The 16,153-nt window shown below is 40.7% G+C and overlaps 1 protein-coding gene across 1 annotated transcript; it reads right to left on the minus strand.

Moving 5' to 3' along the window:
* Window positions 1-11,138: 11,138 nt before the first annotated feature.
* LOC136482113 (protein VERNALIZATION 3-like) lies at window positions 11,139-13,544 on the minus strand. The gene is made up of 4 exons (XM_066479359.1): window positions 13,273-13,544; window positions 12,672-12,733; window positions 12,449-12,489; window positions 11,139-11,725 (listed from the first exon to the last, which is right to left on the minus strand). Exons 1-4 carry the CDS (start codon window positions 13,471-13,473, stop codon window positions 11,496-11,498), a joined length of 534 nt encoding a protein of 177 aa, XP_066335456.1. The 5' UTR covers window positions 13,474-13,544; the 3' UTR covers window positions 11,139-11,495.
* Window positions 13,545-16,153: the final 2,609 nt, after the last annotated feature.

Below are 16,153 nucleotides of genomic sequence, written 5' to 3' on the forward strand. Positions count from 1 at the left end.
GAGCACACAGCAAGCACTTCGAAGCTCTGTTTCGGTCAAGCACCGCAAAAGATAACTTGTGCTATTACAACTTTGGGCCCTACGCATTAAGAACTTGCCCAAACACATGGTGGACTACAGAGACTAGATCGGGCTATCACCACCCACTAGCTACCACACATCCGTGGAGCAAGCCACAAACATAGGTATACTCTAGCCTAAGCACCATGCTTACACTATCATATGCTACTCTAGTTCCCAGGGAAGATCAAACTAGAGCACTCAACTAAGAGCAGTGAACTTGCACAAAGGTGTGAACATTAATCTAATTATATTAAAGATATACTACTAAGACTATACTAGAGCAACCAAAAGTATTACTACAATAAAGGAATAGTAACACTTACACCAGGCAAGATAAGTGAATAAAGAAGATACTAATACATTGCATAGAAAGTAATATATTGAAATAAGAAAAGTCTTACAAGAGACATACAAAGCTATACCAAACTCCTAAAGACCCCTCCTGACTCTAGGAAGAGCTCCTCTTCACTCTAACTCCCACTAGCACTATCACTAATACTACATCTTGAGAGAGTAGAGAGAGTTTCTCTTGTGGTGTGTTACTAGTGAGGGAGAGGGGTCCTATTTATAGCCTAAGGTGGAGTATGGGCTACTCCATTGCCATGTCATCAATTCATGTGACATCCTCTCCTTGCCCTTGGATCAAACCACCTCAAACCGATGCACCACGTTGCTCCATAGTGTGCTTCCTTTCATGTGTCAAAAGTTGTGGCGGTTTGGCTACAATGGGCCATTGGGTGACCCCCCACTGATGAGTGGGCCCTCCCCCTTTGGTGTGGATACCCTAGGGGTGTAGTAGAGTGTTGGTATGGAGCCCCTTTATCCATTTGAGCACCGACATAAGGATGGTGGCTTCCACAATCCATGTGATGCACATTTTTAGCCCTTCATCTTGCACCGACTTGGGATGAATGGTGGAGAAGGCTTGGGGTGTGTGTTTCTTGGCCACTCCCATGGATTGGTGAGCACATTGGCCGATGACAGGTGGGGTTGGCTGACCCCACCAAGTGGCCCATGGCGGCCTTGCCTTGCTCCAACCGCTTCTAGTGCTTGATATTTGGTACTTTTGTATAGTTTTCTCGCATGAGCAAACATCTCCAAGTACAAGTGGAACTAGGTCAGCTATAAAGATAAATCACTACTTATGTTGTTGTTTACTCCCATTTTTGGTGCAATGTAGATGGTCAAATTTGATAGTTAAGGATGATCAACAAGCTCCCGCACACTAAACCTTGGCTCGTCCCGAGCAAAGCGGGGAAACAAAGACTCAGGTGCAACTTAACAAGACTTCACAAAATATGATGCTAACATAAAAGATATTGCATGTCATTCGTTATACCTATGGATTTTGGAGTGGCTACCATGTCGCCTTGAGTGGTTGAAAAGTGGAACAACATTGACACCAAGTCATTACTATCCCCTATGAAGCATACTTGGAGTTTTTATAACTTTTGAAATTGAAAACATAGCTCATACTTCTCCTCAAATGGCACTCTCAAGTCACTCAATGGTGTATATATATCCTCACCAAGGCATTGATGCTTTGCCTTCCTTCATACGTCTAATAGGCTTATGTGGAGGTTTAGGTAGGATAAGAGTAAAACACACTTGCATTGCATATATTGCTAAGTCAAACAATGGATCTATGGAGAAAAATGTCATACTCTTAGATCAAGGCGTGCATGTGTGTGGAAGTAGGATAATGATTACTCCATAGCAATGATTCTTTTCTCCATCCTTTATTTGAGAGCAGGGTTAGTTTTTTTTGCTCGACTATGGACCAAAATGTGTCCTCACTTTTTTTTCATGGACCTTCATGTGTCCACTTTTTTTTCTTTTTTCTTTTTTTTTCAATACCATAGCCCATGCCTCATTTATGAGAATGACAGAGAAAGATAGCAAACATGGAGTATTTATTTGGTGGAAATGGAAAGGCATGTTTTTGGTTACTTCTAGTGTAGAAGTATAGCATATATTTGGTGGAGTGTACGTGACCTTGATCTTAAGAGCATGATAAAATTCTCAACAAAGGTCAACAAAGTTTGACAAGGCTTAATATAAAGGCAAGTAACATATGTGGAAGGTTTTCAACATATAACATGGTATTTGGCTTTGGTAGGGAATTTTACCATTGAGGAGAAGTGCGGCTGTTAATTTTGATATTTTATCAAAACAGAAATCTCCAAGAACTTATATAGAAAGATAGGACTTCATTAGTCTTTACCATATCTCACTTCACAACAACTTAGTTGACATGTTTTTTCTAATAAAGATATGTCCACAAGTAACAAGTATATGAACTAGGAATAAAGTTTATGCTAGCCAACCTTTATAAAGTAAAGTTTATAGGTTGGCAAGTTTTATTTCACATCTTAAGTTTGATTTTAGTATATAGCATCTTTCAATCATATCAAACTCATAAAAACAAAGAAAGAGTGAGTAGAGGGAGTGCAAACCAGCATGCCAAAATAACGGAGGCCTAAGAGGTGGCAGAGAAGAATCAGGCAGCCTCCCCCACACTAGGACTTTTATGTCATTTGACTTTAAATCCAAGTCTAGATGTTGAGGCATCTATGAGAGTGTACTCCAATGACGTCTTGCTCAAGTTATTGTCTCCTTGTAGTCTTGTCCCTTCATTCTTTTTGTGTTTAACCAGAAAGGTTTAGCAACAAATACCCGAAGGATACAAGTTCTACAAGATGCTTTTGTTCTCACTTTACAAAATTACTCCTTTTCTTCTTCTTTTTTCAGGTGAGAACTAAGAGAAGACACTAAACTCTTTGTTTTTTTAGAAAGCAAGGCATGGGGCAACATCTCTAACTAAAAAAATAGAATTTGGCAAGGATGGATTAGGACAAGTTGTACTCCCCCACACTTGGACTTTTGTGAAATCCAAGTGTAAGTATCGGAGTATATTTTGAAGTATCTTCCATTGCCACAAAGTATTAAGATGTTAGAGTTCATGCAAGATTCATATTTTTGGACAAGGTACATCCCTTGTTCTTTTTAATCTTAAAATTGTTAATGAACAAAGATACCCAAAGGGAACTTGTCCCAGAAGCATGTTCTTCCCTCATTGTGTTTTTTAAGAGAGGCTTCATTAGAGGAGTGGTTGCAATCTTATTATGCAAAGAAACAATGTGAGTAAATCTTTATTTTATTATTTTTAGTTTTAGTTTTTTAACCTAAGACAAGATTATTCTAATTTATTATGCATGAAAGAAAATGGATTTTATTCAAAGCTAAACATGAAAGAGTTCAAAATTAAAAACTTATGCAGAAATTAAATATGGGATACATACTGATTTACCTATTAGCGAGGTCTTATTGTGTCAAGTCAAATGAGCACAACTTCCCCATTGAATTCAGCTTGAATTTGCATCTTCCAATCCCAGAGATGAGGATATGGATGTTGGCCTTGGAGGTGTATGCTTCACCTCCTTCTCGATCATTTCATTTCTCTTCCCTACAAAGGTTAGTGGACAACACATACCTGAAGAATTTCTTAAAGAAACAAGGGTGATTGTTGTCATTTGGGCCAAAGGTTTTCTACTATGCTAACAACAAGTTGGCACTCTTGTTTAGTTAGCAAAGATCTTTTCCCAATGTTTTAAGCTCTTGTTTTTCTCTAGTATGGATTCATCTCAAAAACTTACCCACTTAAATTTCATAATTTCCTACAGGGGTTAGTCCATGTATATAACCAACATCTACACAAGCAGTTTTAGTTCAATGGCCAAACTAGACTCCATGTCTAATTTGATTAAGGAAGACTATTTAACCTAAGCACTTCATTGAAAAAGCCTATGGAAGCATGTGCACTACTCCCAAACCAAAGCATACTAGCATAGAGGAAAGGAAACATGAAATGATATAAAGATTAATTCAAGCAGAGATAATAACATAAATGGTCAACTAGAGAACCATGCTTTTTAGTCCATTTTTATGCAAAGCAATGCAATCAAGGTAGATGAATGCGATTAAACATGCTTTGGTTTTGAAAAAGGAAGGATAACTTGGGTTTGGTTCTCACATGCCTTGATCGATTCCAACATCACCCATACTATGATATGGAGTTTTGGGTGATGCAACTTCTTTGCTCCATCACATATGATGATTTTGTCTCCTTTTGATGGTAACTTTCTCTCCATCTGCACATGGTTGGAATGTATAGACATACATACCTATGTGATGGCAGGTGGAGGTGTTGATGGGTCATGAATGACCAGGCATCCTAGGCTCTTGATGATTCTTGTGGAAATATGCTAGAAGGTCAAATGGTTGGTGTTGTCCTATTTATTCAACACTCAATAGGACAAGGGTAATCCCACAAAAGCTAGTTGTAAACTAGATTAGTAGACATCAAGGTCAATATCAAAATCTTTATGCCAATTGCTTCCCTGGCAACGACGCCAAAAATTCTTGTTTATATTTATTATGCTCATGTAGAATATTCCACAAAGTGCATAGAATACCGCGGTAGCATTTCACCCAGGAGTATTCTAGGGTATTGTATTTATCCATAGGGAATCAATGGTTAAAGAAGATGATGATTAACCATCATGTATCTATTAACTAGTATACCAACTAGACTGAAGTGGGCGTAAGTGATAAACAATAAGATAGGGTGACACACAAGAAGATCCACTCTAGAAAAATAAAAGCATAGATAAGTGGGAGGACATCGAGCGAGGGAGTTTCCTAAGTTCTTCTCTATCACAAAGGTTCTTTCTTAGATATAGCTTATCAATATAACTAAGCATAACAAGATTAATGAGCACACACCAAGCACTTTGGAGCTCTGTTTCGGTCAAGCACCGCAAAAGATAACTTGTTCCATTACAGCTTTGGGCCCTACGCTTTAAGAACTTGCCCAAACATGTGGTGGACTACAAAGAATAGATGGGGCTATCACCACCCACTAGCTACCACACATCCACGGAGGAAGCCGCAAACACAAGTATACTCTAGCCTAAGCACCATGCTTACACTATCGTATACTACTCTAGTTCCCATGGAAGATCAAACTAGAGCACTCAATTAAGAGCAATGAACCCACACAAAGGTGTGAACATTACTCTAATTATATTAAAGATATAATACAAAGACTATACTAGAGCAACCAAAAGTATTACTACAATAAAGGTATAGTAACACTTACACTAGGCAAGATAAGTGAATAAAGAAGATACTAATACATTGCATAGAAAGTAATATATTGAAATAAGAAAAGTCTTACAAGAGAGATACAAAGCTATACCAGACTCCTGAAGACCGCTCCTAACTCTAGGAAGAGCTCCTCTTCACTCTAACTCCCACTAGAACTATCACTAATGCTACATCTTGAGAGAGTAGAGAGACTTTCTCTTGTCGTGTGTGTTACAAGTGAGGGAGAGGGGTCCAATTTATAGCCTAAGGTGGAGTAGGTGCTACTCCGTTGCCCTGTCATCAATCCATGTGACATCCTCTCCTTTCTCTTTGATCAAACCGCCAATGAACCGCCTCAAACCAACACACCATGTTGCTTCACAGTGTGCTTCCTTGCATGTGTCAAAAGTTGAGGCTGTTTGGCCAGTGTGGGCCGTCGAGCGAAGGGGAACGGTGTCGGGTGACCCCCCCCCACTGATGAGTGGGCCCTCCCCTATTTGTGTGGGGCTCCTAGGGGTGTAGTAGAGTATGGGTATGGAGCCCCTTTGTCCATTTGAGCATCGACATAAGCATGGTGGCTTCCATAATCCATGTGATGCACATTTTCAGCCCTTGATCTTGCACCATCTTGGGATCAATGGTGGAGAAGGCTTGGGGGTGTGTTTCTTAGACACTCCCATAGATTGGTGAGGTGGCACAAGTGTGCCACGTCGACCGACGACAGGTGGGGTTGGCCGACCCCACCAAGTGGCCCATGGTGGCACTGTCTTGCTCCAACTGCTTCTAGTGCTTGATATTTGGTACTTTTGTATAGTTTTTCCGCATGAGCAAAGATCTCCAAGTACAAGTGGAACTAGGTCAAGTATAAACTTAAATCACTATGTTGTTGTTTACTCCCATTTTTGGTGCAATGTTGATGGTCAAAATTGATAGTTAAGGACCATCAACACTCATTCAAGTACATAGTCCTGAGCCACCTAACCTAGCCAACCATGTGCATCATGAGGTGCGGCAGTATATCAAAAATCAATGGTGGGAAGCAATGCTCAATTTGGCCCATAGTCTCCACCATGAAATGCTTTAAGTCACCTAATTCATCATCACAGATCTCCTTCCGCCCAATTTGGTTGAAGAAGTAGCACATCCGAGTGATGACCATCCTCATGTATACAGGCTTTATAGCAATAGGAAGGAAACATTTCAACATCATATGGTAATCATGAGCATTGAAAACGGTTAACATTAGGTCTTCCATCAAGACTAGTCTCTTGATGTTGGAGGAGAAACCTATTGGCACTTTTAAGCCCCTTAGGCTCAGGCAGATTGCTCTTTTCTCATCATTTGTTAGGTTGTAGCTGGTTGTAGGAAGGTAGTGTCTTCTGTTCCCCAAGTCTTCTGGGTGAAGCTATGGTCTAGACTCCAAACGTACTAGGTCCTCCCATGACTTTAGTCCATCCTTTGTCTTCGCCTTAATGTCCATCAATATCCCAATGACACTCTCAAACACATTCTTTTTATGTGCATGCCATCAATGGAATGGCGCACGGCTAAGTCCAGCCAGTAAGGCAGGTACTTGAAGAAGATTGACATCTTCTTGAATGGCACAGCATCAATTGGAGTTGTATCTCTCTTATTGATCTTTCCATCCTTTTTCTTTTTACCATAGGCGACTTTGATGTTCTTCACCATGTTATACATGTAATGCTCGTCCCACCTCTCTAGCGCATGCCCTGTCTCAATAGTACTACCAATGAAGTATTTCATCATCCCCTTGCTCTGGTACCTATGTCCTTCCACTAAGAAACGTCGGTGACGCATGTACACTACCTTTCAAGATCCCTCTAGTAACTGAGCTATAGTGTCAATCAAGCATTCCAAGCATCCCATGAATCCTTTGATCTGCCCTGAAAGGGAAAACTCTCCTGGGTAGTCAGTGATGGTAACAAAAATGATGGCTTTGCATGTGAAGCTACTCTTCGCAAGCTCATCCCACATTTTCACTCCATGCTTCCATAGTGTCTCCATTTCCTGCATCAATGAGAAAAGCATCTATGTCGATGCATGGTGCTTTGGGCCCTAAAATTATAATGGTCAGCAACAAATACTTCCTCTTCTGACACAACCATGGAGGGAGGTTGTAGATCGACAGGATAATTGGCCATGTGTTGTGTGTGCTGGTCCTGTCACCAAAAGGATTCATTCCATCAATGCTCAAAGTGAACCTTACGTTTCATGGATCTTCATGAAGTTCTTCATACTTGGCATGGAAGTCGTTCCACTATTGTGCATCGGATGGGTGATGTAGCACCCCGTTGTCTTTCTTGCATTCATCTGAAGCCCACAATCGCATGAGCTCTGAGTCCCTTGGGTTTGAGAACAAATGCTTCAAGCGATCAGTCGGTGATAGATACCACATAACCAATGCAGGAATTCTTCTTTGGTTAGTATCATCAACTGTTAAGGTGTTGTTTTCCTCTTCAATGTTATGAGAAGTGTCATTTTTCTTTCAATCCTTCTTTATGTTTTCCCAGTGTTAGTACTTCACTTCGGTCTTCCTTTATTTTGTATCGACTAGCTCAACAGTTGGACAATTTGTTAGGTCTTTGAAAACCCCACGATAAAGGATACAATGGTTTGGACACGCATGTATTCATTCCACACCCATCGTCAGTGGACGGATAAGCTTCTTCACTTGATACGTGTTGGTAGGCACAAAGTTCAGCCAACAAAGTCAATAGGTTGTTGAAGCTCCTATCAGACCAACCATACTTAGCCTTCAAGATCAGTATGTCTAGCACAAAACATAGAAATGACCACCTTTTCTCACAACCCTTTTCCTCTGGGTACAAATGTTCTTTCCTTGCCTTACGCACCGTCTCTAAGTTATCTAGCCCTTTCAATAGAAATTCTAATTCTACGTGCCACAACTGTCGTCTAGGAAGTCTTCTTCTTCATCTTCTTCGTTGTCTTCACCATCATCCTTCCCACCACAGCCTTCTCCACCACCACAGCCTTTGCCACCACCACCGCCTGCAACGTCATCTCTTATACCATCATGCATCATGACAAGATGGGCATCATCATCTTCCCTTACTTCTGATGCATTTGTACCTTTCATGTTGCCTGCTTCTATACGTTTCTCACCATGATGATCCCAAATCTCGTAGTTCTCTATGAAACCCCTTCTTACCAAGTGTGATCTTATCGTATTTGGATCTTGGCATACTATACAGTTCTGACTGTCAAAACGGGGACAATATATATCCTTTGTCTGCTTAATCACCTTTTAGCTGCTTCAATAAAACCATTCACATCTTGTATGTAGGAAGCTTCATGTCTTTGTTTTGTGTACATCCATGACCTGTCCATATGTGTCCTTCAAAAATAAAAGGTATATTTGCATGAAGGTATTATTCACATATAAATGTTGAAGCAATTGATGTCTATTTTTCTATACAAATATTATATTATTCTAGACCTAAACATTAAAAAATGATAAAGTAAATATACACTACTACAATATTTTTAACCATGGTGGGCAATTTGGGTTAACCGAAATGGTTTTTGCAACCGCCTTGGCCGAAAGGTCACGGTTAATCGTGGCCTCAACCGAGGCGGTTGTAAAAACCGCCTCGGTTAATGGTATTATCGGAGGCGGTTGAATTATGTAGCCCTCCACGGTTAATAATTTTAGGAAATAAAAAAAGGCCCACCGAGCCTGGTACCATGCGCCATCATTTTTCATGGTAGGATCCACGCCGTCGCAGCCTCCGGTGGCTAGATCCGCTCCCGACACTGGATCTGGGCCTCCTCGCTGATGCCACGCCGTCGGATCTAGCACTGGTGCACTCCTCCCCACCAAATCCAACCTCCTCGCCGCCAGATCCACCGTCAGTGTGCTCCTCACCGCTGGATCCACCGCTAGAGGGTGCCTCCCCACTGGATCCACCGCCGTAGGACTCCACCCCGTCGGATCTTCACCATGGTGGAGCCATGGAGGGAAGAGAGGAGGGGCATGGGTGCTGCTCGCCTGTGGGAGAAGAGGGAAGAGTGAGGAGACAAAGAGAGGAAGAGAGGGAGATGGGGAACTACCTCCACTCCGCCACACTGCTGTGAGTGACCTTCCTCTAGATCCGAGGCACGAGTAACCGACCTCCACGCCGTAGCGCCACCGTGCCGCGTGGCCACCTGACTGCATGCCACCGTCGATCGAGAGGAGAGGGAGAGGGAGTAGCCACTCAGGGAGAGGGAGAGGCGAGTGAGGTGCCTGGGTGGGCGCTGGGTAGAGGAGCCGCTAAGGGCGTGGTGTGGGGAGGGTGAGGGGAGGGGCGCGGATCTGGTGAGTCCGGGGGGCGTGGCTCTGGGGAGTGGGAGTGGCAAAGGAAACCTTAAAACTCTACTATATATACAATCAGTTGGTTATCGGGCAGAGATGGGCTGCCTGCTGGGCCATCACTTATCAAGGCGGGCTTTATAGTTTAATTGCCTCCGAAAATAGATTTACGGAGGCGGTTGTTATAAGGCAACCGCCTCCGAAAATAAACTATTTTTTGAGGTGGTTGGATTAAGACAACCGCCTCGGTAAATTGATTTTGCGAGGAGGTTGTTTGTGATCACCTCGGTTAATAAAAAATGATCACATCGGTTAATCCTTGGCATTAACCGAGGCGGTTCAAATGGCTGCCCACCTCTAAGGCTATTTTCGAAATGTCTCGCAAAAGTTTTTGTGTAGTAGTGATAGAAATTAACTAAAGTTCATGTGAGCCAAAGTAAGTTGGGCAAAAATTAGTCTAAATTGCTAGGAAAAATAAAAAATTCTAACATCATGCATGTCTGTCTCTAGATCTCTAAGTGAAAGAAATGTACATGTGAAGTTTGAAAAGAGTTTAGGGATGCCACTATCTCACCTCTCAAATGCAACTCCCCCCTCTATTTTTGCTATTTCTCGCCCTTCAAGTGAGCTAATGGTGCTCAGCATGCAGCCTGTCTCGAGGAGGAAGAAGGGGTATTTAGGGGGGGCATTTTTAGGGGCGGTTGATTAAAAAGAACTGCATCTATTAATTCTTCTATAGGGGTGGTTCTGTTAAGGAACCGTCTTTGAAAATAGGTCACTTATAGAGACGGTTTTGTAAAGAGGACCACCTCTGAAGATCCATTTTCAGGGATGGTTCTCTTAAAGCAACCACCGCTAAAAATGGACGTCTATCAGAGGCGGTTTTCTTAATACAACTGCTCTTAAACTTGGATCTTCAGAGGCGGTCATGGAGCTACAGTGCTCTCCGGCGCGGTGAGAGGCAACGTGCTAGTTAGAACCGCCTCTGATAGAAAAGGGTGGCATCACTAAAAATGATTTCTATACTAGTGGTATATTATGAAAATATATTACATGTTGTACTAACTAGACTAATTTTATGACAAATAATTTCAGGACAACTCTATAAGCAGCCTGTTCGCTTGCTCGTAAACAATCGTAAATTTCCAGCCAGGAACAGTGTTTTTCTCTCACACCAAACCAGCCAGCAGTAAATAATCCACGATACGATACGGCCTCCCGAACAGGCTGAAGATGATTTATTCAGGGATAGATGGAGTATCACATAGTTTCAGACAGCATAAATGCAATATTATTTTTTTATCACTAAAGTATGGGAGTTTGCCCCGGTTTCTGGCTGTGTGAACGTGAAAAGGAAATTAAGTTCACGTCTGAGAGCATGCCCGCACGAGGCCCAGGTTTTCACCTTGGGGGCTAATTGTATGAAGGTAAAGTGCTTCATAGCTAGGTCTTTGAATTGACCGGAAACCTTTACATTGCTTTAAGATTATCTTATATGCATTGCAGAGTTACACGGAAGACAACAGATATAGATCTTCACAGGTAGTGTTGATCGAGTTTGTTGTCTTGTCACGGTTTAAAGTACACGTTCAATTTCACAATTTCCATCAGAAATATGTATCTCAAACCGTGCCTTTTTTTCCCAATTAATATATTGCCCCAGCTATACTTCTTGTGATTGAGAGAAATTAAGCTAGGGCAATGAAGTAATATGATATATAGCATTACATCAGAGCTGGTAACAATGTGTAGTGATCTAATAATAGCTCTTATGATTGTGAACATCGTACTTGAAATGCTCACCCACAAACACACAAACACACAGGATATATTTTTTTCATTTAGCTAGGGTATACTTGTACCCCAATTTGCTGTTATCTTTTCTGGCTTCAGAGAGGCAGCATAGGCACACAACTACGTGTATTAGGACACAACTTCGTTCATGTATGTATCACCTTATGTACCTTCTTCCACCACAGCCGTTCTCTCTCTGGCAGTTGAAGTACACTGCAGCGACAGGGGAGCCAAGGTTGTAGATGGCTGCGAAGTCCCTGGTGTTAAAGTTAGATCTCCACCCCGGCGCATAGGTAGTCTGCCTGACTGACTGCCTGAACAGGACGAATGCAAAGCGATGGATTCCGGCAGTTGGACGTGGGCTCTCATAAGGAACTATCTCATTCCCTGTTACATACAATATCAACTTTATTAAACTGAAATATCTATATATTTATTGACAGTGCATGTTTTCCATCCATCTTTAGTTTTAATGTGGAGTTGTAGTTTGCCTTGACATGATTGAAACCAGAATATCTTGTAATCAATTGTTTTTTTTTTGTGTATGGCTAGATTTGTTTGTTAAATGTTAAAAAACTTTAAATTGGAAATTAATGTGGAGCGGATATACTTTATTAAAATGCTTGTGAACAACGAATCCAGTGAGCATGTGATGTGGCAAGAAAATGTTTTCCAAGCTTTAACTTTAACATCCCAGAGTAAATGGAGTAGACAGAATGATTCTTTCTCACGTTTAAAGTTCAAACTTAGGGTTGTGTTCTCTCTTTTCATGCTACAGTTAATGGTATAATTAACTTGGGCGTGGCAAATAAATCTAAAAGACACTTTTTTAATGACGGCAATGAAATTATTAAACAACATGAGCATAACTCACGGCTACATTCAGACAGTGCAACCAGTGTGGGTCAAATCCATAGTTTTAAATCTCCCGCTATAGCTGCTGATATAGCCCGCTATAGCCTTTTGATGTGGGGTGCCGCTATTTGTGTTCATGTACAATTTAGCCGCTATATCCCGCTATAGCCCGATATAGTCCCGCTATTAGCTGTTTTAGAGATATACCGCTAAACACCTTAGCCCGCTATTTAAAACATTGGTCAAATCACTTACCGAAACTGGCATCAGTTGTCTCTGGAATGTCTGTCACCAACCTATGAGGGACATTGAGAACTAACCAATCAGTACGACATGAATGAAGGTGATAATAGTATACTCTCGTAATCAACAACAGGAGCAGCATGCCACGCATGGCGTGCATATAAAGTGAACATGGAAAGTGCCAGTGGATTACCACCCGTCGGCATGCATGGACAAAGCTGCAGAGAGAGCTTACCAGTGAAGGTTCTCTCTTTTAGTAGGGTTACTGGGGCTTGGTGCATCTGGGTCCACCATGACCTAGCAACACAATAAATAGATAGATAGACACATGAACTAGGTTAGCCAATCTAGATACTAAGGAATCAGGTCTCCAATTGACATATTCTCTTCGATGCACTAATGCATTTTATTTGCATTGTTACACGAGTGTGTGTATATATAGATAGATAATATTTATAGAGAACATTACATAAAGACACTGAGATCAATATTTATGGGCGTTTAACCTTACTAAACAATGATCACTAATCGTTGTATGATCCAAAATTGCACCTTATAGAAATTATGATAGCTCAGTTGGTCTTATCAGCTTAAAGGCATACAAAAGGGCTTGAGAGTTCACAAAAAAAAACATATTCTTTGCTTTTTATCTATTATCATCACGGATGAGTAGATACTTAAAGATATATCCAGAACTAGGTCAACTAATAGTATAGATATATAGCCAAGATATGAAACTTAGCCAAATAAAAGGAGAAACCAAGAATCTACAAATTATCAACACAAGAAACAAGAATTAACCAATGAAATGCCCGCAGTGACATTCACACACTTACAAGTGTGTAGAGAGTCCTCATGTCACGCCCACTGATGTGGACCCTTGGCTCATTCATCACTTGAGATGGCTTAAGCTCAGAACCATTTGTCATCTCCTTATTGTTGTAGAATACCCTCAGTGACGCAGTTGTGATGAAGGGATCCACAATATCCCCGACAACATGCCCGACGACCAATGGGTCCCTAGACATATTGAACATGGTATGATTTGGGCGAAAGGAATGGTAGTGCTTGTTGAGCTTTGGTTAGGATATGAGAGCTCAAATGTGGTTTGTACTGTGAGAGGATGAAGGAAGGGAAGAGGCCTATTTATAGAGAGATCGATAGATGATGATCAAGAGACGTCTTCGTCTCTAGCAAGAGACCAAACTAACTAATGTTTCTCTATTTCTCCAGAGGTTCTGGAATCTGCTTTGGGGAATAATAAGTGATTTGGTTGGCTCTTGCAAGAAGTTGTGAGGCTCCTTCTCCATCCTTTAATTTAGGGCTAGTGGAGGCAAAGACCATTTGCTCTCTTGTCTAGCTAGAACTGGTGAATAAAATCTTCTGGCTACCATGCTGTTTATTCACTAAATCTTGACCCACTTTATGCATATAACATATAAAGTTCGCTCACTTTTGACCTAGGTCCCATCAATCACGATTGGCATGCGCTAACTAGGCTAGCAGAGAGAGTGTAGAGTTCTAATTGTCTCACGCACAAGTAATTAAGCCACAAGGTGGTAGCGTACCTTTAGGCACAATATTATTATTTTACGTTTAATTCATGGTGACATCAAAGACGTGACTCCAATTCCCAAAATGACATTCTCTTGTTCTCATACTTTTCTCTTATAATGGGTCATGGCATTGGATTCTGCACTGCATGCATGTAAAGCAGCTATGTAGCAAACGAGAACAATGGTGTAGCTGAGAGCATTATGAGCATGTCATTATTTGAAGGATTTAGCTAGGAGAACAATTGTGAGCAAGGACATATAGCATATCTATGCATGGGTTATTAATTCTGTCTCAGTAATTCAGACATATGCATATCTTCTAGGATGGCAGACATATCTTCTAGAACGTGTGGACAACTGTGCCTCCGATCCTGATTTGAATAAAGATAGATTGCATATGAAAGTTGCCGTGTTGATGCAAGCCAGCTACGAATACGGTATATAATTGCTTGTCTATATATTTTCTTTGGTTAGTCCTCTTAATGCCTACTCCGATCCAACAAGCATTGGTTACAGCCTGCAAGTTGAGCTAATGTTCAAGCAAACACATTCCACATGGTTATGTCTTACTTGAGAAGGTTCATATATATATATATTACTACGGTCCTGCTGATCTAATTTATCTTATTACAGCAATGTAGGCCAAACTGTTAAAGCAGCATAAAGCATAATATACGGAACACACTGGATTCTTAACTTTAGGGATTTGTTGCCCCTGCTGTCAAACATGTTAATGACACGAAAGCTCCTGTGTTTCGTTTCACTTCCTTTTTGACATAACTACTGTTTCTTCGGTTCTCTTCAAGAATTACACACTATTAGCAGATGTGGACTTCATGATGATCAGATAAGCAGTAAGCTTAAGCTTTCCGTAAGTAGAAATGCAATCATTATATGAAGCCTGTCATTGTAGGGCAAATGGACTACAATTTACCTTAATTGTCAACATGATAGTAGTTTTGTGCTCTAGGCCTAATATGGCATTTTGTTAATGTCGATTGCACAATATTTATGCTTCTGGCATTTGTTATTTGACATCGGATCGAGGTATAAATGAGTTGTCGATATGCCATGAAAAATGTTGGCCACCTTTGAGCAATGGATTAACTAGACAAGCAAGCTAACACAAGATTCTGCATTATGAGTGTGACATTTGCATATATACGAAAGGGACTCAATAGTTGTTAAATTCTCATCTTAGATGCCCCATCCCTTCAAGAAACAAGCTGAATTCAGATGCTAAATCTATTTCTTAATTGTAATTGTATCGTTATTAGTACTAGGGGTACCGTAAGTATATGTGATACATAGGGTGGATAACGAGTAATGAGCTGTACACTTTTTTGAACTTTGTTCAAAATTGATTTATTTTCATTTATGATAGTCATCCCCTCTACCATTTAAGATCCAATTTGAACCCAGCCAAGCTGAACCAGAGTGAAATGAGCTTTTATGAAAAATCAAATAAAAGAAAAAATGATGCTATGTTTTTTCAAAAGTATGCAATGATTTTACACATCACTTGAAGGACTGTCCATGATAACGATGTTTGAGACGGGCTAGGAGTGTTGTTTTGTCAACACTAGTTATAATCTGTAATGTGCGGTGATAGCTTTGCAACTAGATGATATTTATCTTTAAAATATTAATTATAAATGCGAGAATATATCACCACTGTTTAAAATTGAAACACAGCCAACAGAATTGACGCAACTGCCTCTAGCTGCATACGATGCATCGTTTCACCTCTTTTCGATCATTGATCCGCATTTAGGTTTTCATTCTGCCAATTCTTGTGTGCTCCTTTCACATCATCCAGCCTTTTTGAAAAACATTTGTGCCTTTGTTTTTCTCACTCATCACACGGTCACAACTATCATCGTGTCATTATAAAACAAAGCTAACTAAGGGGCAGGTGATTTGGTTAATATGCATGGCTACAAGCCTATATCATATTTAATCATCCTCTCCAATATATTCCCAATGATTATCGCTCATCTTGAATAATTAATTAGTAAATCTGGGTATCAAAAGTTGTGAAAGCCACTAATCAAGGGTGCCACGAGTAATTAGTCTCTCTCCTTTATCTGTCACTTCCTTTGTCTATACATGGCAATCTGGCATGAAGTGGTATTGATTTGCTGAGATATACGTATCCTAT

Source organism: Miscanthus floridulus, chromosome 9 (genome assembly GCF_019320115.1).
Source record: "Miscanthus floridulus cultivar M001 chromosome 9, ASM1932011v1, whole genome shotgun sequence".
Taxonomy (NCBI): Eukaryota; Viridiplantae; Streptophyta; class Magnoliopsida; order Poales; family Poaceae; genus Miscanthus; species Miscanthus floridulus.

Bases quoted from the DNA above. Each gene is read 5' to 3' on its own strand.
- LOC136482113 (XM_066479359.1), bottom strand. From the start codon at position 13,473: ATGTTCAATATGTCTAGGGACCCATTGGTCGTCGGGCATGTTGTCGGG. The intron at 12,490-12,671 runs GTAAGCTCTCTC...TGTCCCTCATAG, and splicing joins AAAAGAGAGAACCTTCACTG to GTTGGTGACAGACATTCCAG. The intron at 11,726-12,448 runs GTAAGTGATTTG...TGTATGTAACAG, and splicing joins GACAACTGATGCCAGTTTCG to GGAATGAGATAGTTCCTTAT.